This window comes from Centruroides sculpturatus, unplaced genomic scaffold (assembly GCF_000671375.1).
Source record: "Centruroides sculpturatus isolate CEXI.00-Female unplaced genomic scaffold, Cexi_2.0 scaffold1488, whole genome shotgun sequence".
NCBI classification, from domain to species: domain Eukaryota; kingdom Metazoa; phylum Arthropoda; class Arachnida; order Scorpiones; family Buthidae; genus Centruroides; species Centruroides sculpturatus.
The window spans coordinates 65,288-90,304 of NW_019385746.1; the positions used below are offsets into that span (position 1 = coordinate 65,288).

The 25,017-nt window shown below is 32.7% G+C and overlaps 2 protein-coding genes and 1 non-coding gene across 3 annotated transcripts; 1 reads left to right on the forward strand and 2 right to left on the reverse strand.

Moving 5' to 3' along the window:
• Positions 1 to 1,344, forward strand: LOC111641729 (UPF0565 protein C2orf69 homolog). The gene has a single exon (XM_023387937.1). It carries the CDS (start codon positions 88 to 90, stop codon positions 1,018 to 1,020), a length of 933 nt encoding a protein of 310 aa, XP_023243705.1. The 5' UTR covers positions 1 to 87; the 3' UTR covers positions 1,021 to 1,344.
• Positions 1,345 to 11,620: 10,276 nt separating this feature from the next.
• LOC111641738 lies at positions 11,621 to 11,784 on the reverse strand. The gene has a single exon (XR_002759461.1). It is a non-coding gene; the product is annotated as a U1 spliceosomal RNA (small nuclear RNA).
• A 2,882-nt stretch (positions 11,785 to 14,666) lies between these two features.
• On the reverse strand, positions 14,667 to 21,945 carry LOC111641737. The gene is made up of 7 exons (XM_023387943.1): positions 21,888 to 21,945; positions 19,303 to 19,397; positions 16,255 to 16,379; positions 15,897 to 16,075; positions 15,734 to 15,823; positions 15,567 to 15,666; positions 14,667 to 15,460 (listed from the first exon to the last, which is right to left on the reverse strand). Exons 1-7 carry the CDS (start codon positions 21,888 to 21,890, stop codon positions 15,384 to 15,386), a joined length of 669 nt encoding a protein of 222 aa, XP_023243711.1. The 5' UTR covers positions 21,891 to 21,945; the 3' UTR covers positions 14,667 to 15,383.
• Positions 21,946 to 25,017: the final 3,072 nt, after the last annotated feature.

A 25,017-nucleotide genomic window follows, 5' to 3' on the forward strand; every position in this document is an offset into this window, starting at 1 on the left:
TATAATTTCTCTTTCTAGGTTCAGTTGGCAACGAGTAAATTTCCAAGATGGCCGTTTATCCGTGTGAAGTGAAAATGCGTGAGAAGAATGAAACGTGTTAATGCTTTCTTCGGTGTGTTTTTCAAATGTATATCTTCTGCGTATTTAAGTAAGATGAATTCGGATTCTCATCCATCGGTGAAAAGATTGTTGAATGTGGAAGGTTATGACGGGAGAAGAAATGACATCGTATATCACTCGCCATTATCCGTTGCTTCGCTCGATCTTGTGTTCTTCGGCGGAGATGTGCAAGATTATCCGGAAAAGATGTTGAGTCACAGGGATAATAAACGTCATGGTAAGTGGAATTTAGAAAACACGGCCGCTTTACTTCATTCTAGATTTCCTTCGGCAAATATATACATTATTAGGCCATCAAGAATGCATTTAAATACATTTAGTTGTTATGATAATTTTGTGAAAAGTAATGACGTCGGTGTTCCTCAACATGCTAATAATGCAGACTCATTAAAACATATGAAAGCTCTTCTTGATAAAGCCAAGGAACAAATTTCATCAGAGAATTCTTCGGATCAAACTTGTTCTGTTGCATGCAGAAATGTAATTCCGTTAATAATCATAGGATTTAGCAAAGGGTGTGTTGTTTTAAATCAAATGTTGCATTCTTTTAAAGCTTATCAAGATGAAAAAGTTATAGAATTAGATAGTTTTGTTAAGAGTATCGAGGCCATGTATTGGTTGGAGGGCGGGCATTCCGGTGGATCAAATACTTGGATCGGTAATAAAACGGTACTTAAACAGTTTGCCGATACTAACATTAATGTAATTATCCATGTCACACCTTATCAGATGCAGTGTAATTTTAGACCTTGGATTGGAAAAGAAGAAAAATTATTTAGAGAAACTTTGAAGAGGTTTGGTGTTAAAGTTGAAAGAACAATGCATTTTGAAGATGAGGAGAGATCTATGGAAAATCATTTCAGAGTTTTAGAAGTTTTCTCTGAAGTAAAAAATACATAAATTATTTTAAAATACTTTGAATTTGCAAATGCTCTTATTCTTATAATAGTATTTGTAATTTGAAACAATGGTTGTGCTTTGATATGTAATAGATGTTGTAGATTTGTATTATGTGTAATGTATTTATATAATTATTTTACAATTATATAATACATAATAACTATTACATAATACTCTTTTCTGTAGAAATGAGATGACACGATACTATTAATGTCATGAATTTTGTGCATTATAAATGTACAGTACGAATAAAAGTTCAATATATTTAATTATATATACTGTATATGGATAATTTCTTGAGAGTGATTGATTATATTTTTTTCTCTTATATATAAAGAGAAATATATATCTTATATATCTCTTTAAATATAAGAATATATAATATAAGAAAAAGAAATAAATGACACTCAAGAAATTATGTTGAAATTCATATAATTTGGTGCATAATAATGTGTGTTCACTAACAATGAAAATAATAATACTTATAATTTAACATAATCCTTGTAATAGTTTATTTAAGGTTCAAATATAACAATGCATATATTACATATGTATGTCTGTTAATTTACTTAAAACGAATTATGTAATAAACAGATTATTTTTTAGTTTTAATCATTTACAGCTTAGGTTCCTGAACAAAAGAGTGACCAGACAAACTACAGAAATCAAAGGTTAAGTTTTATTTCTGCCTTTATAGACTAATTGCTACACTAAAGACAACTTTGATGAAATTATTACAAAGGGTTAAATGATGAAATTAGGATGTTTGTAAGAACAAATATTCGTGAAACATAAAATTAAATGTATCAGTTAACATTACACTTTCTGGACTGCTAAGTTACTTTTTAAGTCAAACATTTATACATGTAACAATAAAAGTAAGCTCACTTATACTCGTATACACTTTTTAATATTCTTTAAAAAGTATATTTCCTTACAAGAATACAAATAAACTTCCTTTTTTTAATAACTTTCAAGGACGCATTCAAAAAAGTTCTAACAGAAACTATGTTGCCACAACCACCTTATACTGGAATTTGTTTATTTAAAATTATAATTATAACTGCAAGACGTAAATTGCCATTTTTGAAATGATTTGAATGCTATTCATCAAATTGTCACTAGAGTCACTGGGTTGATCCATACAAATTTTAGGACTCATCCCTGGCAGGAGGCAAATATGGTGGAGCGAGGGTGGGACTATCCCACCCGTCCCATCATCCTGAAATAATCGAATCTACCCATACTGGCCATTATTCGGGAGTTTCTTTAACTATGAATTGATTGTTCGCCAAGTAATTAAATGTTACCGCTGAACTTTTTCCCACTTAAACTATATAACTTAATGAAAGTTATCGCTCCCAGACTGAAAGTCCTAGTGCCGTTATTGGAAACATCTTAATACTGTATTTTGTAAAAACGAAAGAAGAAAGTACATACCGGTATATATTTAGATAATCATTTAAAATATTTTTTACAAAATTAAATTGTTGGTAGCGAAACAAATTTGGTTAACATGATCAAAGTTCTTGCAAAATTTGGTTAACACCACAATGCCCGGCTGCAATTTTTATTCATATTTTTACTTTACTTAATTTAAAATACAGTATATGTTCTCTACCTGAAATTACCCCCATACATCATTCTTTTCCTTTAACAAAATAGGTCATCTATCTAACATCTTTCAGAGGAAAAGTTTGAATTGAAATAACGTAACTTCCGCTTTGCACCGAAGGTTCATATATAGTTAATTGGGGCATCCTACCCCTAAGCTTTCTACATCTGGTCTTGACTTTTATGTATCTAACTCCGTTCACGAGATTAATTAAGGAAGGACGGAGAGACAGACGATAGTGGGAATCTATAGGTTTACAATTTTTTCAATTGCAAATTGCAGCCCAATTATTTTCCAATACCTACAAAAACACCCCTCTAAAAGTAAATTATTATCAGTTAAATCATTACACAATGAGGGATTACCTTATATCCAGGGATTAGTTATATTTAATTTGAATTCAACAAAACTTTCAACAAAATCAAGTTATGCCATACGCTTCTTGTCTAGTCTTATGTTCAAATATACGAGCGCTAAGATGGCTTTTCTTTTCCGCAAATGCATACTCAAATAAATAAGAAGTCTTTCTAAAGTTTGTCCTCCGTTTCATTGATGGTGTAATAAGTCTAGCGGAAAAGAAAAGCCATCTTAGCGCTCGTATATTTAAAAATCATAAAGTTACAAAAAAATACAATAATTAAGCAATTAAGAATTATTACCCCCTATACTGGGGTTTGTTATATTTAATTTACCGACCCTACTCGAGATATAAAACACGACCTCTTTATCTCCCCACCCCGAATATCTTAAACCACCAAAATTTAATTGCATCAATCTCCCCGCAAAATTTCAGAAACGTCGACAAAAGTACAGGTGTTATTAAAAACGTTTAGAAAACACACGTGCCCAGCACCTCCTGGTGAGACGCGATTCCACGACCGAACTCGTGTTCAAGAAATACTCATTTCTTTCTTTCTTTCTTCTCTAATATGGAGATTCTGGCTGGTCACCTTTTCTCCGATGAACTCTTGTCCGCAATTAGTCAAATCGATGTGTGCGTGCTACGTAACGTTCGAGGGCCTGCACGTGCTGTCTAGGTGAGAGGTCTGTTCTTGCCCAATATATGGGTGTTAAAGTGAAATACTCATTTAATATATTAAATTTAATTCTAATTTTACATACGATATTATAAGATACCGGTAAATATTTTATTTTATTGAAGTTCAATTGAGTTTAACTTTAAATATATTATATTATTTTAATATTAAAATTCAGTTGAATTTAGTCGTAGTAAAAAATGAACATAAATTAAGAAATTTAATCATGACCAGCAATTATATCTTATGACGTGGTCACAATGTCGGGCTGCAATTTTTAATTATATTTTTAATTAATTTAAAATATATACTCTTTACCAGTGGCGTAGCGTAGTGGGGGGCAGGGGCGGTAAAATTTCACAATAAATAATAATATCTTGTAAAAATTTGAACCATTTCATTTCCTATTTTTGTCGCACCCACGATTCGGACCGATTGAAATGAGCACGGAATTTTTCATTACTTATTCTGTGACGAAACTGAATTTTAGTCTTTTAAATTGAGATACCTAAATAAGGGGGCGGCGAAATTTTCCTCCGCCCCGGGCGGCTGACATCCACGCTACGCCACTGCTCTTTACCTCAAATTAGTAGTGGCTTGCCCCTATACATCGTACTTTTCCTCTAGCAATAGAGTCGTGCCGGTCATCTATCTAACAGCATCGAGGGAAAAATTTTGAATTGAAATAACACGACTTCGATTAAAACAGGACGTTTGTATATAGTTAATCGGGGCCACATTTTTCTATGCTTTCCGAATCTGGTCTCGTCTTACTCCGTTCTCGAGATTAAGGAGAGACAGACAGTGAGACAGACGGACGACAGTGGGAATTTAAAGATCTACAATTTCTTCAAATTGCAACCCAATGACTATCGAAGTACTACATTGTAAACACAATAAAACCTGTCTGAAGTAGGGAATTAATAAATAATTCTTGATTTAGATCAATAATTTTTTATTAGTTCTCTATTTCGAATATATATTTATGTCGTTTATCATTCAGGCATTCTCATTGCGGTCATGGCCGAATTCATAATGGACATATTAAAAACACTTTTTGTGTTTTCTAGCAGAAAGAATAAACAAGTGGTATAACTTTATTTAGATTTTTATTATAGATTACGACGCTCCTTACATTGGATTATCGAGAAACTTCATTTAATTGTAGTTTAAATTGTATCTTGTTTGAATAATCGTGTTAGTTTTCTACTGGCTATTAATATGCTTCAAAACCAAACTCATCGTAACGACTACAAATGAGTTTAAATGACTAAAAATGAAACGATAAAGACATTTGTGGTCGTTATGATAAGTTTGGTTTTGAGGCATATTAATAGTCAACAGGAAATTAACTTCATCAATCATCACAATCAAGACAATCAAGCATCATCAATAGATATTGCTGTTGTTGTTGCTTGATTTACACATGAATTAATATTTCGGTAGCATTTACATTTATTGTTTCCCTCATCATCTGTTACGCATATTCCACACGCCATGTTTGTTATATTCTTGCAATATCCATTACAATCATCGACAGCGGAGCAATCGAGAGGTGGTGCGGCTTCTGTTTCCAAAATAACTGCAAGAATACAAAAGAAGAATTTTCATTATTTGTTTTATTGTTATTTCCCTATTTTCCCCAATATAAAAATATAGCTAATAAATTAAGTAAGAATATAAACGTCACCCTCAAAATTACTGTTTTAGGTGTTAATTCGTGTTTATTACATTATTTGAGATAGTTAAAACTTATTGAATTCGTGCGCTATTGAAGAAACGTTCTACTAAATTTTGAAAAGTATAAACTATTTCTTTCAAACTTTGCAATAATTTCTTAATCTTCTTTGCAATAAACTTTGCCATCCTTTACTTAAATAGTGGCGAGGACTGTAATATTCTAACCTAAACACGTCATTGTTTCTTATCTCACCTCGCAAAAATGGCAAAGAAAATGAAAATTACATTTAATATCAAAATGCTGGCATTATAATATAGCTATATACATACTTTTCATATACTTGAAGGCTATTATTATTTTCCTCTTATAGTTGAAATCAATTATAAAATTATCTACGATGTTCCTAAATAATAACCACCGTTAGACTAACGTTTACATGTAAACTCGAATAAAAAACTACTTACGATGAAAAATAATGGCTGTCAGACCAAGGAGAAGACTCATTTTCACATTCATGTTGATTTTCAAATGTAATATCTAAATAAAAAATACGTATTAAATACATAATAATAATTATATTTTGTCATTCAATCCTACTGATGTTTAGATCTAACATTAAGCAGGCAAACACGAACAGTAACAAAAAAGAACTTTATTAGAAAAGGTTAGAACTGTCACAGACATCCTCGGGCAACACCCGGACAAAATCCAACGAACTTTCGCGCCTTTTCTTTTTTGACGTTGCCAGCCACTCTTGTTGGCAAGTGTTGCCAGACAGAGTTCGTGATCTTGGCAAGTGTTGCCAGACAGTGTNTTAAAAAAGTTCCATCATAGACACAGAGTTGTTCGCTATCCAATTCAGTCGAAAGTCCAGGTAGTTCATTAATCGGATCACGTTCGGGTCACCACTTTGTCATTCAATCCTACTGATGTTTAGATCTAACATTAAGCAGGCAAACACGAACAGTAACAAAAAAGAACTTTATTAGAAAAGGTTAGAACTGTCACAGACATCCTCGGGCAACACCCGGACAAAATCCAACGAACTTTCGCGCCTTTTCTTTTTTGACGTTGCCAGACAGAGTTCGTGATCTTGGCAAGTGTTGCCAGACAGTGTTCAGGATCTCTGGCGCTGGCGGCCACAATATCATTAACATATTATAGTGTTGTTCTATGTTTTCCTGTTTGTTATTTATATATTTTATTGGGTCCATATTACTTTGGTAATAAAGTCTTGTTATATGGCCTTACGGAAAAAATTAGTAGTGTCTTGCCCCTGTACAACATACTTTTGCTGTTAACAATAGAGCCATGCCGGTCATCTACGTAACTTTGTTCTGGAAAACATTTTTGAATCGAAATCGTTTATATTTAATCGGGGCCATCAGCTCCTAAGCTATCTGTCTCTCGACTTCCATCTATCTATCTCGGTTATCGAGATCGAGGAAGGACAGAGAGACAGACAGCACCCGTAGGAATTTATAGGTCTATAATTTGAGAATTGAAGTCCAAAAAAATTCTGTATTTGTAAGTAATTAAACTAACTTACCTGTACCAACAAATAGTACAAACGGAACTGGAGACTGAAAGAATGCGTGTCTATTTATATTCGTTGAAAGATATCTTTAACAACTGCAACCAATGAAAAATTGACAAATATGCTAAGCGCACATGTTCAATAATCCATAGAAACAGACGTTTGGAATTTACAAATAAGTGTTTAATATTTAACGAAAATATTTTGATAAAGAAGATAAATTGATGATCTCTTTTAAATATAATGATATAAATTAAGCTTATTTAAACGTGGAAATAAATTTAACGAGTCACGCTATTTAAATAAATCCGACCAAACGACAAATGATGTTAAATAATTGCCTGGGAGAGCAATAAGCTAGCGCAGACTTCCGGAGTTACTCTTTCGGTTTTAACCACCAAACACTGATAGTGGTGGATTCGAGTCACGCCAACCAGCTGGCCACGTGAAGTTTCCGGATTTTTTTTAAGTTTGTAACATCTAAACAGGGAGCAGTCTTCCTGGAAAGCATCCCCTTTTCGGTAGATCGCCCACTTTTCGCGTTGCCGTATACAAATAAATCAAATCTAGAAACGTTAGAGTATCGCAACAATACATATACTGTACATCACTTTACAGAATTCTCCACGCTAAACACGTGTCAGAGTTAGTATGCACGAACAGCAGGTAATCAAAGAATTTGTATTTAATAAAAGGATTACAACTAAAGGACTCGTCGACTAAATAAAAAATAAAAAGATGAAAGGATGCCTAGTGGTCGATTAATTGCACTTTATAGTGCTTAAACAACAAAAAGTATAGCGACAACTTTTTATAAAGACAAAAATTAGTCTTTATATAAAGTGTTACGTAAGGAATATAATTAAACCATTTATTGCCTTATTTTTAAATAATTGATCTGTAAGAAAGTGTAGAATTTTACAATCTCGCAATTTTTCCGTAATTATTCGAGGTTGGGGTAATTATATCAACAATAAATAATTACAATCATTTAACAAGAGTACTTTATTATCAAAAATTTGTTTGATGTTATTTGAGTTATTTTTCTGTTATAAATAAATTTTATAATAATTTCAAAACGTATTAAATAGAAAGTTGGATAATTAATGCTTTTAAAATTCCAAATTTCTCACCTGACAGATTTGAAAACAATTGCTTTGACGTCACTCGTTTGTCACCTACAGATGTTTCCCTTTTGTCATTATGTTTGCATTATTGTTCGTCGTTTATTCCTTTTAAACTTTTTAGTTCGTAGACAAAATTTTTATGTAAATAAATATATTTTAACTATCTTGCATTTATATTCGACAATCTAATATATCAATATTATAATATACTAAAGTTTTTTTGTATAGTCATCATTAGATGGGAAGAATATTAAAATTAGTTTTATGAATTACACAATCGCCTCTATTATTGTTCAGTTAATTCCGAACAAGCAGACACGTTCAAAATAAGCTGAACAATATTAGAATAAATAATAAAAGTTTTCTCTCCCGTAGTTAATTTTTGGGACCATAAATTCTTATTTAATTGTTTCATTCGGGTTACTTTCCTAATTCTTCGAATAGTTATCACTTTATAATGTACGCATTATAATCGTACAGTACAATTAATACTTTAGGTAACAAATGCATGATAGTTTATAAGTAATGTTCTATTGTTTAGAGTGTTGATGGAATACAAATTCTTTGTTTATCTACTTTTCGTGCATACTAACTCTGACACGTGTTTAACACGAAGCATTCTGTAAAGTGATGTATATATATTTTTGTGATACTCTAACGTTTTTAGGTTTGATATATTTGTATACGGCAACGCGACGAGTGGGCGATCTGCCGAAGAGGGAATTCTTTCCAGAAAAACTGTCCCCCTGTTTAGATGTTACAAACTTGAAAAAAACCGGAAACTCCACGTGGCCAGCTCGTTGGCGTGGCACGAATCCACGACTAACTATCACTGTTCGGTGGTTTTATCCATTCGATATTTGGCGGTCTCTTAACATTTCTAGACTTTTCTATAGTGTATGTAGCGTAACGCTATACGAAAAAAGAACAAATGGCACGCGAGTGCGATATCCTATTCTCATCCCTTCGCGGCTTTTGCGTCTTGGTGTGGTCAAATTACTTTTTATTTTGAGGAAATGTACAGTGAAACTTGGTTATGCTTCACATATTTATGCGTATGCCGATTATTTTAAATAGTAATTCTATAACTCTTTGAAATGATTAGATTCGGCTTAATATCCTTAAAAATATTGACCTGTCTCTCCTATAAGCTAGTAGTGAAAAAATAAAAAATACAAGTGTCTAGAAGTCAATCGAAAGTCCTGACGGAACTTCCAGTCAGCAGAAAGCAGTAGAGGTACTGCTCCTATCGCTTTTTCCGAGTATGAGCTGTCAGATGACACAAAGAAACGAATTTTTAAATACATATTACCGTTAACACGAATGTATTATATATGCAAGGAATGATCCGCGGAAATCCGTCTCTTCGGCGACAAATGGGCGGAAAAATCTAAACGTTTTACATTAAATTTCGCGGCCAGGCAACAATTAATTCTGACAATTTGTTGTCAGCGGTCGATTATTGTTGATGGGAGCGGTCGAATTTTCAGTTCCTCCGATTAAAAGTGATTGATTTCAAGCGTTTTGCATCATTTATAGTTATTTTATCGGTAAGTTCAGACCACGAACTTTCTAAATTTAAATATTTTTGAACATTGTTAAGCCGAATATGACAGTAAGTGGCAATAATTTTCCAACAAAGCTCCATTTAGATAACAGTTAATCGGTTTCGTCACAGAGATCACGAACAAAGTCTTTCCACTTATTTCAGGAGATACTTTTCACCTTTTTTATTGTTAATTTTCGTTTAGTCCAAATTCAATCGAACTGTTAAAGATTTATAATTGTTAAAGAAAAATGGAAATTAATAAATGCATTAAATTATTATTTACCGCAATAGTTTATATACACATTATATCCCATATGAAATTCACACAGCTATATTATATACTTTAATTAATGAGGATTTCACAAATATTTTGAGTTATGGCAATCGACAGAATTGTATAATTTGTATAAACCAATTTTTAAAATTATATATCGACCTTAAAAATTGCTGGAAAGATTAAAACTACTATATTTAATAATTAAAGATTCTATCACAATATTGTTTACTGACTTGAAATTTTTACTATAGTTAAAACGATCAATTTCTACAATCTTTTAACATAAATCTTTATTCAATTTATAATTAATTTTATATAAACATTTATATAGGCCTATGTGTTACAATTTAGACGAAATTAAAATAATTTTTAATTAATGCAAGTTCTATTTTTACACAGTCGCTTGTTTTTCATTGCAGAATGGATAATTTCAAAGCGTTAAGAAAGTGGCAGACTTCGAGAGATGATAGGCAGGAGGAATGCTCCTCTTCCTCCACCTCCTCCTCTTCCACCGTTCGAGTGATTCGCGTGCTTCCGAAAGACGTCGAGCGGAAGTCGCCGCGAAGAGCACATTTTTGGTAAAACAATTATCATTGTTTTAGCAAACGTATGGTCGTCACGTAAGTTACTCCTTTCGTTAAGACGTACCGAAAATTTGGTAACCTTCCTATAAGTAGTTTTTGCTGTAGACTAGACTGCAAGGAATAAGTGAGCTTTAATTATAAACACCCTTACATTACATTATAATTGCATTCACATTTATTTTTAGTTTGGAGAAAGTAGTGTTCAGCCTATTTATCAGCCTTTCAAAATATGGCGGTTTCACAGCCTCTCTAGGTATTTTAGCTCGTAGGATGCAACCAATTTTTTTTTTATGTATCTCTAATATTATAACTGTCGCAACAAAAATCTCACCCTTTTCATCGAGTTCACGAAACAGTTGAATAATATCTATTTCCTCAAAGAAACGGTGTTTCACAAAAACAAAAATACATTCAACTATACACGCAAGAAAGATATAAATCCGTTGAGTGTGATGACAATTATATGGATGGAAGACAATATTGCGAGTAGTGTTTTTAAATCTGTTCGGTCCCGATTTGATACGATGACACATCATAATACGTTAATCCCGAACGTCAGCTTAATCTAAATGTCGCCTTAATGAGAACAAAGTGGTTATACTACGTTATATGTATATTTGGGCGGAAAATATTACGCGCTCTATGCGTCTACGTGGCAACAAAGATGGATGCCACAGATTATTATTTATAAATAGAAAGTTTGCTGAAGTAATGAACTATAAGTGAAAAATTAGCGCAACAAAACCATCTCCAGCAATTAACTGGTGAATTCACAAAAGAAACGAACACAAAATAGCGTATAGATTTAGCCTCGAATAACAGAAGTAGCACTCGAACAATACGGAATTTTCCATGGTGTTCGACAGAAAAACGAGAAGAAAGTTCAGAATATTTTAAAAGAATGCGCAAAAAATGAATTGCCTGGAGACGGTGCCGGCGAATTTAAAATTTACTAGCTGATTCGAATACGGAATACGTGAACAGATTGTTTGTTGAAGAAAAAGAAATAGAAAAGCACACATTTCAGGAAATTTTTAGCCAACCGAACAAGCTGTACGAGCGATCATAATTGTGAAGAACTGGTAACCGTAACTATAATCAACATAGGAACTTTTGTTATTAGCCTGGAAATGGCGGTCTGATCTATACGCCTCACTAATTGAAGTTTTTTATTTAATTTAATGAATAATTTTATGGGGAAAGCGCGAACGCAGTCCCCGCTACCAAAAATTACGCGCGTATCCGCTCCCAACAGAAGCAAATACCAGGAGTCAGCTCGACCCGAGTGCAATGGTCGAGCCTCGTCCCGGAGGCGCCGCCCTTTTGAACGCAGCTAACCTCGACGCCAAGTAAGTATGACGCCAAATTAGCTTTGCCGATCTTTAATTCTTTCGTAGAATCAACATTGTCGGTGTTAATGAAATTACCTACATTTTAATTACAATTGTTCTTTTCTAAGTCGACATTCCTTAAATAATTTTAATTAATTTATAATTCTCCGAAATTTTACTTAAAATCATTTTAAAGTTCGCAATAGAAACTATTTATTAAATGTAATTAAGGAGCCAGAAGTTTAATGTAAGATTAAGGGTCGGATTAAGAAGACAAAAGTTGATAATTCTATTTTCGTGCGAAATTAATTTAATGATTACGCTATATAAATGTTTTAAAATGTAAAATATAATTTCTATCTTATCATTATTTTATGTTGGGAATTTTTCTGGTAATAATATGATACAAATAAATAAAGATGGCTTCTACGAAATCACAAACAGCGATCAGAGATATTCCTAGCCAAATCCCAATATATCCTCCGATATAACTGAATAATTCTACCGGCTGAAAGAAAAGCGTAATTTTAGTTATTTGCGAAAGAAGGGTTTATATTTATTTCGGAAAAGAGAATTTACCTGAAACTTTGGTTTTAATTTATATGTATATAATTCTCGATTTTTATAAAATAGATTTATCATTGCGAATTTTTCCATTTTGTATTTTTTCCTATAAAGTAATTCAAAATTATCATTTATAATTTTGTGGAATTTGAAGCAAAGAAATTTTCAAATTACCAGAATTTGTATTTGAAGGAACTGTTACGGTCCTGAAATGTTTATAAGTTAATTAATTTAAAATTATTTTCAATCCGCATTCGAAATTAATATTAAAAATATAATTCGGTATTATTCGACTTACACGATTGAAAGGTCGTCTTTTTACGCTGTATTCGTACACTGTAAAACTTAAAAAAGTCATGTATTTATATATATTTTTTAATATAAGTATATATTTTTATATATTTTGTACTTAATAACATTCTCACCATTTAAAGAGTTTACAATATTAGTCACGAGTAAAATATTCTGTACAAAGAATAACATAATATAATGAAAGTGTAACTGGCCAGTGTTGATACGAACCTCTTTATTGTGTTATATTTGGACTTAGAAGACCTCGAAAGGTCGAGAAATGCAAAAAAAATTGCGGATGTTTTTCTATATGTATGGATGTTTGTGTGTGTATGGAGGGGTGCGATATTGTTCATTCTCTTTGAAGCTTAATAACTCTGGTGTGTTTTGTCAAAAATTTCTGAAATTTGCGGGGGATTTTATGTATTAAGGTCGTTGATGCTATTAAATTTTGGTAGTTAAAATTCAGGGGGAAATGGAGAGAGTCACGTGTCGTATTTCGAGTAAGGGGTCTGACTCGAATATTTTGTTCGTTATTAGCGTGTACAATTTTTTTTTAAATTATTAAACTCATTTCTATTCTCAAAATCAAGCTTTTTGTCATTTTATAATAATTAATAATAAAAATAGTTTTTAAAATAAAATCTCAAAACAGATGGTGTCGTACAATTTTAACTTTTTTGCTGGAAAGTTACTCAACTTTTTTTTATTTAAATTCAATTGCCGGAAGAAGGCAACGTAACACTTAGGCGATTCGCCAAGATGAAGATTTTTTTTGAGAAACTGACAGCTATTTACGTGTTAGACAATTAAGAAAACCCAGAAAATCTCACATCGCTGGCACTTTGATCGGGAGGAGACCAACTACCGGTATTCAGTGGTTTTATCTACTGATAGTCGATTTTTATCTGATATTTGCGATTCTTGTAAACTAAGCGTGACAAATTTAAAAGTTGAGTTTCGTTACGAACTCAAAGTTTATATTCCAGGCATCACTCATTCAATAACAGATTTTATCTCGTAAATTGAAATAGTTCATTTATTATTTTAAATAAGTATCGAGATTTTTTTGATATATTAATTTGTTTTCTTTGTCCTACGCTATTCCTGCTTCAGAATCTATATATAAATAAACTAAACTCGAGTTAGCTGTTGTTAGCAAGTTAGATACTTCAATAGCTAACTCAAGCTAAGTTCAAGTAATACTAAAATTTGGATATATTTTAAAATTTTGGTACTCATCAGTGGCCGAATAGAAAAATCACTGAGTACTTCACAAATAGGCTGGCTACGTACAATTTTCTGAATTTCCCTACATATCTTATTAATCCATGTAAATAAAACCAGTTTCCTATGGAAAATCTTTCCTTTGGCAGATCGTCTAAATGTTGTTTTCACCTTTTCCCTTTAATCATATTTTTATTTTTTAATTTAATGTTAATGCGAATGATTGATAATTGTATGTTAACCTATGTAAATTTGTGAATTCAGTGGACAATGTACTGTACGTAAATGAAATGTTCCATTTTTACTGTATTTTTATCTAGATATAGAGGTAAATATTTGAAAAAAAGTGTAAATTGGTCAATGGCCTAATGATTAATCTAAAAATATAAAATAGCTAGTTGTAGATAAATAAATCATTGTTTACATTTTAAAAAATTCTGCTCTAAATGGTTATTCCGTTTTTTGTCACCTTTGTGACGGCCATTAAACTTGTAACGGTTGTCACCGTTTTCTATCTTGCTTGATGGTTCAAGGTTCTCCATGAACAAGTGAGTTTGTCTTTTAAAAATATCATTTGTTTCCTTTGGGTACTTATGGAGTTACAAGAGACTAAAGTTTTGGGTAGAATAAAGACCATTGTTTTTGACCCGGGTTGACACGTTTTTTCATCGCTAAGTGGGTATTTTAGACTGTTATATAGACCTAAATATAGAATTATCACGAAAACTATTCTATTATGAAGTTATTGATGATTAAATAATACTTGAAATCCCATAAAAAACTGGTGGAACCAGATTGAAAAAGTAAACCTGAGAAAAAAGCATCTAAATAAAGAAAACTTTTTGAAAGCTGTGGCATGAGAATGGATCCATATTTCACAGGCTTAACATGTAAAGAAATTGCACATTACACAGATAATAACTATACGAAGTTTTGGACGAAGCAATGTCACCACGACAATAAATCGGAAAAATAAGCATTGTCATAGTAAAAGGCTTCGAGCTTTACTTTGTGCCTTAAAGTCGTTACACCGATAATAAGTTGGCCGAACGTTAGAACATCTTTGAATAATATCAGCGAAGGAAGTTTGAGGCACAAAGCTCGAAGCCTTTTTCTGTAATGATGTTTATTTTTCCGATTTATTATCACGATAACATTACTTCATCCAAAACTTTCTTTACATGTTGAGCCTTAGGGTGCGACTATGCAGACGCGAATTTAGAGCGAGCGAGAGGTTGCGAGCGATTTAGTTTTCGCAAAGGAAAACCATGCACAAACGAGAAGCGAGAAATAACGCTAGCGAGAGCAAATTTCTGGTTCATCTGACAGGTTTTGATATTTATCGCGTCTCGCCTCTTCTCGCCACATATTCTCGCTCGCTCGCATCTGCATAGTCGCACCCTTACTGTGAAATCCGCTTCCAATATTCTTGACAAAACTTTCAAAAGTTTCCTTTATTTAGGTGTTTTTGCTGAGCTTTACTTTTTCAACCTGGTTCCACCAGTTTTTTACGGGATTTACTTGAAAGTAAACAATAGAATACTTACTTGCAGCGTTTTCGACATTTATCCAAGCATAATGTCAAGTTTATTGAAGAAAGGCATTCATAAACATATGTACCTAAAATGATAAATATTTAAGTATACACAATTTATAATTTAAATAACTAAAACTAATATAATTTATTCATTTTTTTCTCTTTACAAGAACCTATAAAAAGTTTTACTTATATCACAGATTTCTTCGTCAGTAACAAATGGATATTCGGGTGATAAGCACCCACATTTTTCCAGCCAAAGTTTTTTTCTACATTCTGCAAAACAGTACTAAAGAATAGGAACCATTAAGATATTATCGTTTTAATTGGAAACTAAAACATTCATTATAACTTACATTACGAGTGAATAAAAATGAATTGTTTGATGAATTGATATAGTTTCTACAGTTTGTGCTAAATGGAGAAGGTAAAAGAGTTTTCAGAATCTGTAAAATTAAAGTTAAATATTAATTCGTGTGGAATTTATAACTATTAATTTTGAATTCAAAAAGCACTTACGGGTGTTAACTGGACGATGTATCTATTTCCGGGAGTCATAGGAATTCCGCTTATAAATGGATTGATGATGTCATCTTTAGAATGTACTGCCGCTACGATTCCAATTGGGTTACTTGGCCAAATCGTTTCTTCAGGATTGAATTTTATTCTAATTGAACCAATTAACCTTATATCTATATCTAAATTATAATTAAAAATGTAATATTACAGTAATAAGTAACAAATATTCATTTTAAAATAAAATAAAATAAAATTAATAAAGTAATTGTATAGTTTAATTAAAGTTTGATGGAAAAAACTAAATAATGAAGATGCAATGTGTGTTGAACTATGAATGAATATGTTATGTAATACTTACTGTACATTTCTATACTCGCATATTCTTGTCTATTCATATTCTTTTTCACGTAATCGTCAGGGTCAATAGAATAACAGTTTCGCTGTCTTAATAATTCATCTGTTTGAATTGTTCGAAATGCAATACTACAAAAAGTATAATACAAAAGTTGCATTTATGCTATTGAATATTTGTCACATAGTACACTCATTCACAAAAAACTTACGCACCAAAGCGGAGGCGTTGGAATCAAATAAAACTTTATTAGTGCGAACGTAATGACGATGGTAATAATATCTTAGTAGAGGGACAATTTCTTCGCAAACAACAGTGTAATTTAAAGCAACCTTTAGTATCGTGTTCGAGTTTTTCTTTTCTGGACATATGTGGCGTATGGTCAGGCTTCCAGGTACAGAAGCACGGTTATGTTATTCTGTGACAGATTTGCTTATGGATTTCGCGACTGCCGCTCCAGAACAGTTGACAACGAGAAGGCGCCAACCTGGTAAACTCTAGCTGTGTTTGGCTTAGCATCATATTACTGGAAAATGGCTGTTTGAAGCCCTGTCGCAACAATAAAAACAGCGTGCCTCTTAAAAGAAATGGTAGAATTGAAGCGCTCATCAGTGATCTTCAGCACTGTAATACGTTGGACGTCCATTGACAAATACAACCGGAATTTATTAATAAAGGCCGGCGTGCATAATTAACGTTCTATCGTGTGGCAAACGATGCCAAGGCTTAACGACTTTCGTTAAATGCACGAAACAGCATAAAATCTTAAACAGTATCAAATAACTGTTGACGTTATTTATCATTGACTGTTACTTCCTTCTACTTCCTTCAACCCCACCAAAGCGAATAGCAACTAATAGCGCAAACGTTTACTTTTTCGAATTAGCCAACGACAATTGATAATAAGTAATTCATATTCACTGTTATTTCGAATTGAAAATGGTAGTTCCGAGCAAACAAATAAAACTTTTTGTCCAATATATTTGTTTGTAATGGTTCAGTGATCGAAATGTTTATAATATAAAAGTTTTAAAAACCCGGTAAACTGGAGTCACTGTATAGCGAAATAAAATTATGTATTACTGATGATAACTTCTAAGTGTAAAATGTAACATTGAGAGCATTTCGATTTGTAATAAATGACTTACTTTAATTTGAGTTTTTGTTATTGAAATTTGACGATAAACGATAATAAATAAAACAGACTGTTTCAAAATTATTCAGGAGTGTATTGTTTGGGTCATAATACTTTTCTTAGGTATAATTACGTTTGGTTTCTCAGTACAGACAAAGTAACACATATTTCAACTGCTTTTTTGTATGCAAAATCTGTTTTTAATGCTGCGTATCATTTTGTCACGACCATTATGTCCGTAGGATTTATGAATCTCCGCCAATATATCAAAATACTATTCAGTAAATATGATACATATCGTAGGATTATCGGGTAACTTTTTCTTAAAAGTGAGATAATTTTCATTGGCTAATTTACGACGTCATACATTGAACGCCAATAATATTCGATAGACGTCCTCTGTACACCGGAATGTATGGCCGTCTTACCATTCTTGATATGTCGAATTTTTATATTTTGTTATTTTGATATGTTTGATATATTTTAGTAACCTCAAGAATTCTTTCTCTAATCCGGCGATCGGGCCGCATGGTGCCAATTTCGCGTAAAATATGAATAAATATACCAATTTCCCAGCTTAAGGAAGTATGCAGCAAAAATTCAAACGTTATTTTCTACAACTTATGTATGTGAATAGTTTTTCCACAATGAATTCAGTAAAAATTACAACAAAAAACCGGCTAACGGACACATCGAAACTAATTTAAAGCTAACAATGACTAATATTTAACCAAATATTTCCGATATATTACGTTTACATCGATTCCAGAAGCTAAATTAGTATACCTAAGATAATTTATAATTATATATGAATAAATAATTGTGATTTACCAACATTGTTTTTCTCTTTTCTCCTGTATGCGACCCGCGTCAGTTCAAAGGTTTTGAAATGCGGCCCTTACATAGAAAAAGGTCGCCCATTCCCGCTTTAATCCATAGATTTATCGAATTTCTATGTCATTTTGCATAACACTCCATTAGTTGTTGGTCGAAAGGAAAAAAATTCATTCAAAATTATTTATTGATCCACTTTGCTAAAATTTGACAATAAACCAAAAAGGAAATATTTTCAAAACCATTGCAACTTAAATGGCTTTACGACTACGACCTTACATAAAATGATGTTATTCAAAATAGAAAAGAGAAATCAGTTTCATATNTTCTCCTGTATGCGACCCGCGTCAGTTCAAAGGTTTTGAAATGCGGCCCTTACATAGAAAAAGGTCGCCCATTCCCGCTTTAATCCATAGATTTATCGAATTTCTATGTCATTTTGCATAACACTCCATTAGTTGTTGGTCGAAAGGAAAAAAATTCATTCAAAATTATTTATTGATCCACTTGTGCCAAAATTCATCTGCTATTTATTTTTATAATTTTTAAAAACCTAAGACAATAAACCAAAAAGGAAATATTTTCAAAACCATTGCAACTTAAATGGCTTTATGACTACGACCTTACATAAAATGATGTTATTCAAAATAGAAAAGAGAAATCAGTTTCATATATGCACATTCTATAATCTTAATATTATTACTAAATATCAATAATTATGTAAGAAAAGAGTTGTTAAAAATTTTCAGCACTTAACAAATACATCTATTGTTCCTAGGTCTTAGAGAACATTTCAGTAATACAAATATTACGAGTGTTTCTGCGGAAGGTAGTATCATTTCGCAACCTATTAAAATTTTAACGCTAGGCTAGAGAACATAGCGATTCACTCGAGCAAAATTTTGGTTGACAAAAGAGTAGCCCTAATGGCAGCATCGCCCGAAACGCAATAGGATCACAACTGTAATCATTTACAGTACTTGGCTCTTTAAGACAAAGCTGTAAGCAATCGAACAATTCCATTTGGGTGGGTAACTTTTTTGTCAACGAGTGTACGTTATTATGAATCAATAAACGATGCTTACTTATTGTATGCAAAATCATGTAAAATATCCTCTTCTCTAATACCATATTTATCGATTATCGATCGATTATATTCATAATCGACATCAGAAGGAAACTAAAAATTAAAGTTAAATAAACGATATATTAACTGTGAATATTTAGAAATAATCAAAATTAATAGAAATTTTCAATTAATTAATTTTTATATTAAAATACAAAAACCTGGAACAGATAAAAATAATCTGTAGTCAAAACAAAGGAATGGACAATAGCTCGCAATAAAAGGAGAGTATTGGGTGATCTAATAAGACCTAAACTGCATTGATGTTGCTACTATATCGTTGTATTTATTATCTTACTAAAGTTCATCTTTCTAGAGATTGATTATAAATCAATAGGTTTTAAATCCGTGAGATATTTTTTAAAACTCTTTATATCATATGGTGTCTAAGATTTTTTTCGGACTCCACGCAGTCCATGGATTAAATGAAACCACTCAATTCTTACGTTTCTTTCCTAAAGTGGAATATGTCGATCGGATGAGTACTAAAGGCGTCCGTTCTAATAGGTGCCGAGTTCTGCTGACTCGAGGACTTCAGAAATATTTCATGAATGGCCTCGTGACTCGTAATTCATTACTCTATTAATTGAACCTACGTAAGTAATTAAAGAGTTCCTCGTCCATTAGTGTCCGAACGGATAAAATATCTGCACACCGAAGTTGATTGTAGATTAGCGCCTGACTATAGAGCTGGTCTCTTCTAGTGTTTTGAAATTATTTGATGCGTTTAATACCTAATCAAGGTGTAGTTTTCCATAGTTCAGTTGGCACATTGCTCATATGTTATATTGCCTGATTTCATCCATCCGACATAAAAACCAACTCTTTGGATGTGTATAAGCATTAAGAAACGGATTTCCTCACGTGAAAATATGTTATTAGGATAAACGTAAAAAAGTTAAAGAGTGTACCAAACTGGACTAAATTAAGAACTGCAACAAATCTAAAAAATAGCCAATTCCAGATAAATATCGGTGCCAGCCTTCTTAGGATTTCTTTTTGTGTTGAAAAAATTAAAGACACAAAGAAGTCCTACAAACTTAAACAGAGTTTTGTTTTTAGGTTGTATCCTCACAGTCTTAAGATGTAAGATATTGAGATAATAATTAGCATCTTAAGTGAAGACATTTAAGAAAAGCAGATGCTGTAAATGGCGAGTGATGACAATAAAATTAGTATTTTTATTGCACAAATAAAAAAATGTTTCCATCTATATATACAGTAGTTACGAAGATTAAAATTTTTATTGACAAATTATAAAGTAAGAAATATTTACATATTGAAGATATTGTGTATACAATACGTACAGTACAGTACAAACTGTATAATATTTCAAACGAAAATGATCTAATACGTGTAATAGATTAGTACATATCTAATGCTCGTATTAGCGAATTTGCAATGTTTCCATTATAAAATACTTGATTATAGAGAGATAACTAGTGTTAAGAATGCAAGTAAAGTTTCCAATTTTAGGTTTAGGTTTTAAAATAAGCAGACAATCAGAATAATTAATTATTAAGAAAATCAATAATATTTACACAAAAAGTCACGCTGTTTTTGAAGTAAATTAACGACAGTTTAAAGAATAGTGTAATAAAGATCTTAATTGTATGTGTTGTTTCTCGTTTCTCAAAGTATTGCGAGACAAAAACATGGTTTCAACTTGTTTGTCGCCGTATCGTCCTCACGAGAGTAAGAGTCATAGTTATTAAAACATTAAAAGTACTTACAGTTATAAAACCGTGTGATAAAATAATTTTTAAAAATTCAAAATTACAGAATACACTCAAATTACAATAATTAAACAAAGTATGGACAGGCTGGCAACTTCACCACAGAACTATCCAAATAGTAAACGGATTTTCGAGCGAACAAGATTTTAATAACTAAGAAATATTTCGCAGCGTATAAGAAGCTACGATGAAAACATCGAATGTAAATTATGCAAAATACATTTTTAGTATAATCATAATATATTTCGAAACAAAGGCAACTCAATCCTAGGCGATCTGTCAAGAAGGGACGACTCTGAAGTAATTTCTATAAAAAACTGGTTCCCATTTAGGATTTAGAAGACGTAAAGAAAATCCAGAAAACTTTACATGGGTAGTCCGTTGCTTTGACGTGAACTCATAACCAGTGTTCAGCTTTATCTACACTACCATCGATGGGTTAGATCGTAAATTAAGTCTATTAATCATTATCCATATCAAACGCTGTTTATTTAAGAAATATAACAATATGAAATAAATAATTAATAAATACGAATGAAATAAATCTATTAAAATATTATAGAATTGTATTTAAATTATTTTAAAATTTATTATATAAAAAATTTACGGAAAAGAATTTAATTAATTGATATTCAAGTTCGTAATTTATTTACAAAAACCCATTAATTAAATAATTTCCCTCTTATTGATACTTAAATATTACATTTGCCATTTTAATTAATTGCTACTTTTGTCCTATTATAATTATTATTTTATTAGTTTAGATTAACCAATTTGTAAATGATAAATAATATATTTAAAATGTCACCATTAAATCGTCCTCGGTGATATTATCCTTTTCACAAAAATGATTAAAATCTTTACAAAATTCCTTAATGTCATTTATTTTGAAACATTTTTCTGGAAAATCTCCACAAAATGCTCTTCGTCGCAGTCTGTAAATAATTTACACGCGTCAAAAATTTTTCCACTACAATTTTAACTTAAATTAATTATTATTTATCATTACCGAAATGAAAACGTTATATTAAATCATTAACAATTTCGTTGCTGGAATCNCTTGCAGCACTTTTCAGAACGTCCATATGTGTGATTATATGTTCTAATCAACCAATTGCATTTCGAATATAACTTGAGACTTTTCCCGCATATTGTTTTGTTAAAGATATATTTAATGTTTTGGACGTAAATGTGAAGTTTTCGTTTATAAGCATTGTCAATAATAAAGCAGTGTATCTAGAGATATATACTGTACTTTCTACACTCCTCAAATGTAAAGTTGCAACACCAAGAAGTTACATGCTTATTATAAGACCGGTAGAAGTGAAAGAGATATGCAAATGATTAAAAGAACAACAAACATATGCAACAGACACCTGTTTATTCAGTAACGAATATGACTCTCACGGGCAACTATCCCACAGGAGTTCGACGGTAGAGATTCCGGTGAGACGGCCGGCCAGGGAAGGATGTGAATTTCGTTCAGGTTGATGAAAGTTCGTCGTTCGACGTGCTGCCAGGCATTATCTTGTTGGAACCCGTGTCGGGTGAGCCTGCACAGTGGCCAAACCACAGGCCTCACAATTTGCGTGATGTACTGGTTTGCTCTCAGAGTACCGCCACACCCGTTATTCCTCCACAGACAAAAGCGAAACTCATCCGTAAACAATACCCGATGCCATTCGATAGTGTACTTGCAACGACGACGACACCGCGCCAAGCGTGTAGCCACGTGTCGAACGGCAAATGGCATCCCCGTTACTGGTTGCCGTGCCTGCAGCCTGACTTCTTGCAACCTGTTGCGAATAGTTTGGGTGGACATAGATGCACCCGTTGATGGCTTCAGCTGTCACGTGCCGTAGCCAACGGGTCTGGACGAGCCGTTCTGCCGTTCTGTGCTCTCTGTCGTGCGCCCTAATCTTATACATAAATGTAACGAGTAAAATAATATTATATTATAGAGTATAAAGAAATTTTAATGAAGAAAATAGTATTTATATTATCATAATTTAATTAGCTGATACATTTAGCCATAGCAACCTTTTTATTCACTCATTTACGAAATGAATCATTGAAAATTCTTTAATTCTAAGCTTTTCATAGAAATTACCACTATTTTTACATATAATGCACACATTAATCTAAAAAGTTAATAGAAATAGTAGTCTAAATATTGTAAGCTTGTCATATATTAAGTATGTAAGAAAATGATATTTCAACAGTATACAGGCATCCCTTGGTTTAACGTCAGTAATTAATTCCTGAAAATCAGATATTATGCCATAAAAATGTTAACCAGGATCCCATTTCCATTATATTATATGGGAAAAAATTTGAATGCGTTGTTACGTCAACCTAAAACTTCCTATTAATTTCTGGAAACGTAATTAAAACGCAATACGTCTAGGTTTATAAAGTATAAATTAAAATAAGAGTTATTAGGATATACTTAGCTTTCTCATTATGAAACTATTCCTTTGCATGCCGTAATATGTACTGTACAATCTGCGAGTGAATTGCATACATTAAGTTTACTCTACAACTCAGAAAACAATAGACAACAATAATGAGATTTGTTTGAATGCAGAAAATAATTTACAATATATATATATATATATATATATATATATAAATGAATATGCCGCAATTTATTCTAAGTCTTTAACGTTTACTAACGTTACGAAAGCATCTTTTAGATTTTTTGATATAAAAGGTGATGACAAATGACTGTGTTGTCTCTCCTCACTCCAGCTATATTCGAGACGCATTTAATTGACACTTGCAGCACTTTTCAGAACGTCCATATGTGTGATTATATGTTCTAATCAACCAATTGCATTTCGAATATAACTTGAGACTTTTCCCGCATATTGTTTTGTTAAAGATATATTTAATGTTTTGGACGTAAATGTGAAGTTTTCGTTTATAAGCATTGTCAATAATAAAGCAGTGTATCTAGAGATATATACTGTACTTTCTACACTCCTCAAATGTAAAGTTGCAACACCAAGAAGTTACATGCTTATTATAAGACCGGTAGAAGTGAAAGAGATATGCAAATGATTAAAAGAACAACAAACATATGCAACAGACACCTGTTTATTCAGTAACGAATATGACTCTCACGGGCAACTATCCCACAGGAGTTCGACGGTAGAGATTCCGGTGAGACGGCCGGCCAGGGAAGGATGTGAATTTCGTTCAGGTTGATGAAAGTTCGTCGTTCGACGTGCTGCCAGGCATTATCTTGTTGGAACCCGTGTCGGGTGAGCCTGCACAGTGGCCAAACCACAGGCCTCACAATTTGCGTGATGTACTGGTTTGCTCTCAGAGTACCGCCACACCCGTTATTCCTCCACAGACAAAAGCGAAACTCATCCGTAAACAATACCCGATGCCATTCGATAGTGTACTTGCAACGACGACGACACCGCGCCAAGCGTGTAGCCACGTGTCGAACGGCAAATGGCATCCCCGTTACTGGTTGCCGTGCCTGCAGCCTGACTTCTTGCAACCTGTTGCGAATAGTTTGGGTGGACATAGATGCACCCGTTGATGGCTTCAGCTGTCACGTGCCGTAGCCAACGGGTCTGGACGAGCCGTTCTGCCGTTCTGTGCTCTCTGTCGTGCGCCATTGCTATCCCTTTTCGGCGTGTTCTCGCGTCCATTGTGTCACACATCGCTGGATGGTACTCACGTCGTGCCTAACACGCGTGGCAACTGTGCGCATCGACAAACCGAGATCGCGTGGCCCCAGGATAGAGTCTCCTTCCCGTTAACTAGTGCTATACTTTCCAAAGGATTTTCTGCGCTTATTCGAAAGTTCGGCTGCCGCGAACCGTCGCTGATAGTATTTATGGCTCGAGCCGGCTGCTGGTCTTTATAGTCCGAAACTGAGTACAATAAGTACGCAAACTTAATCATTTGTATATATATGT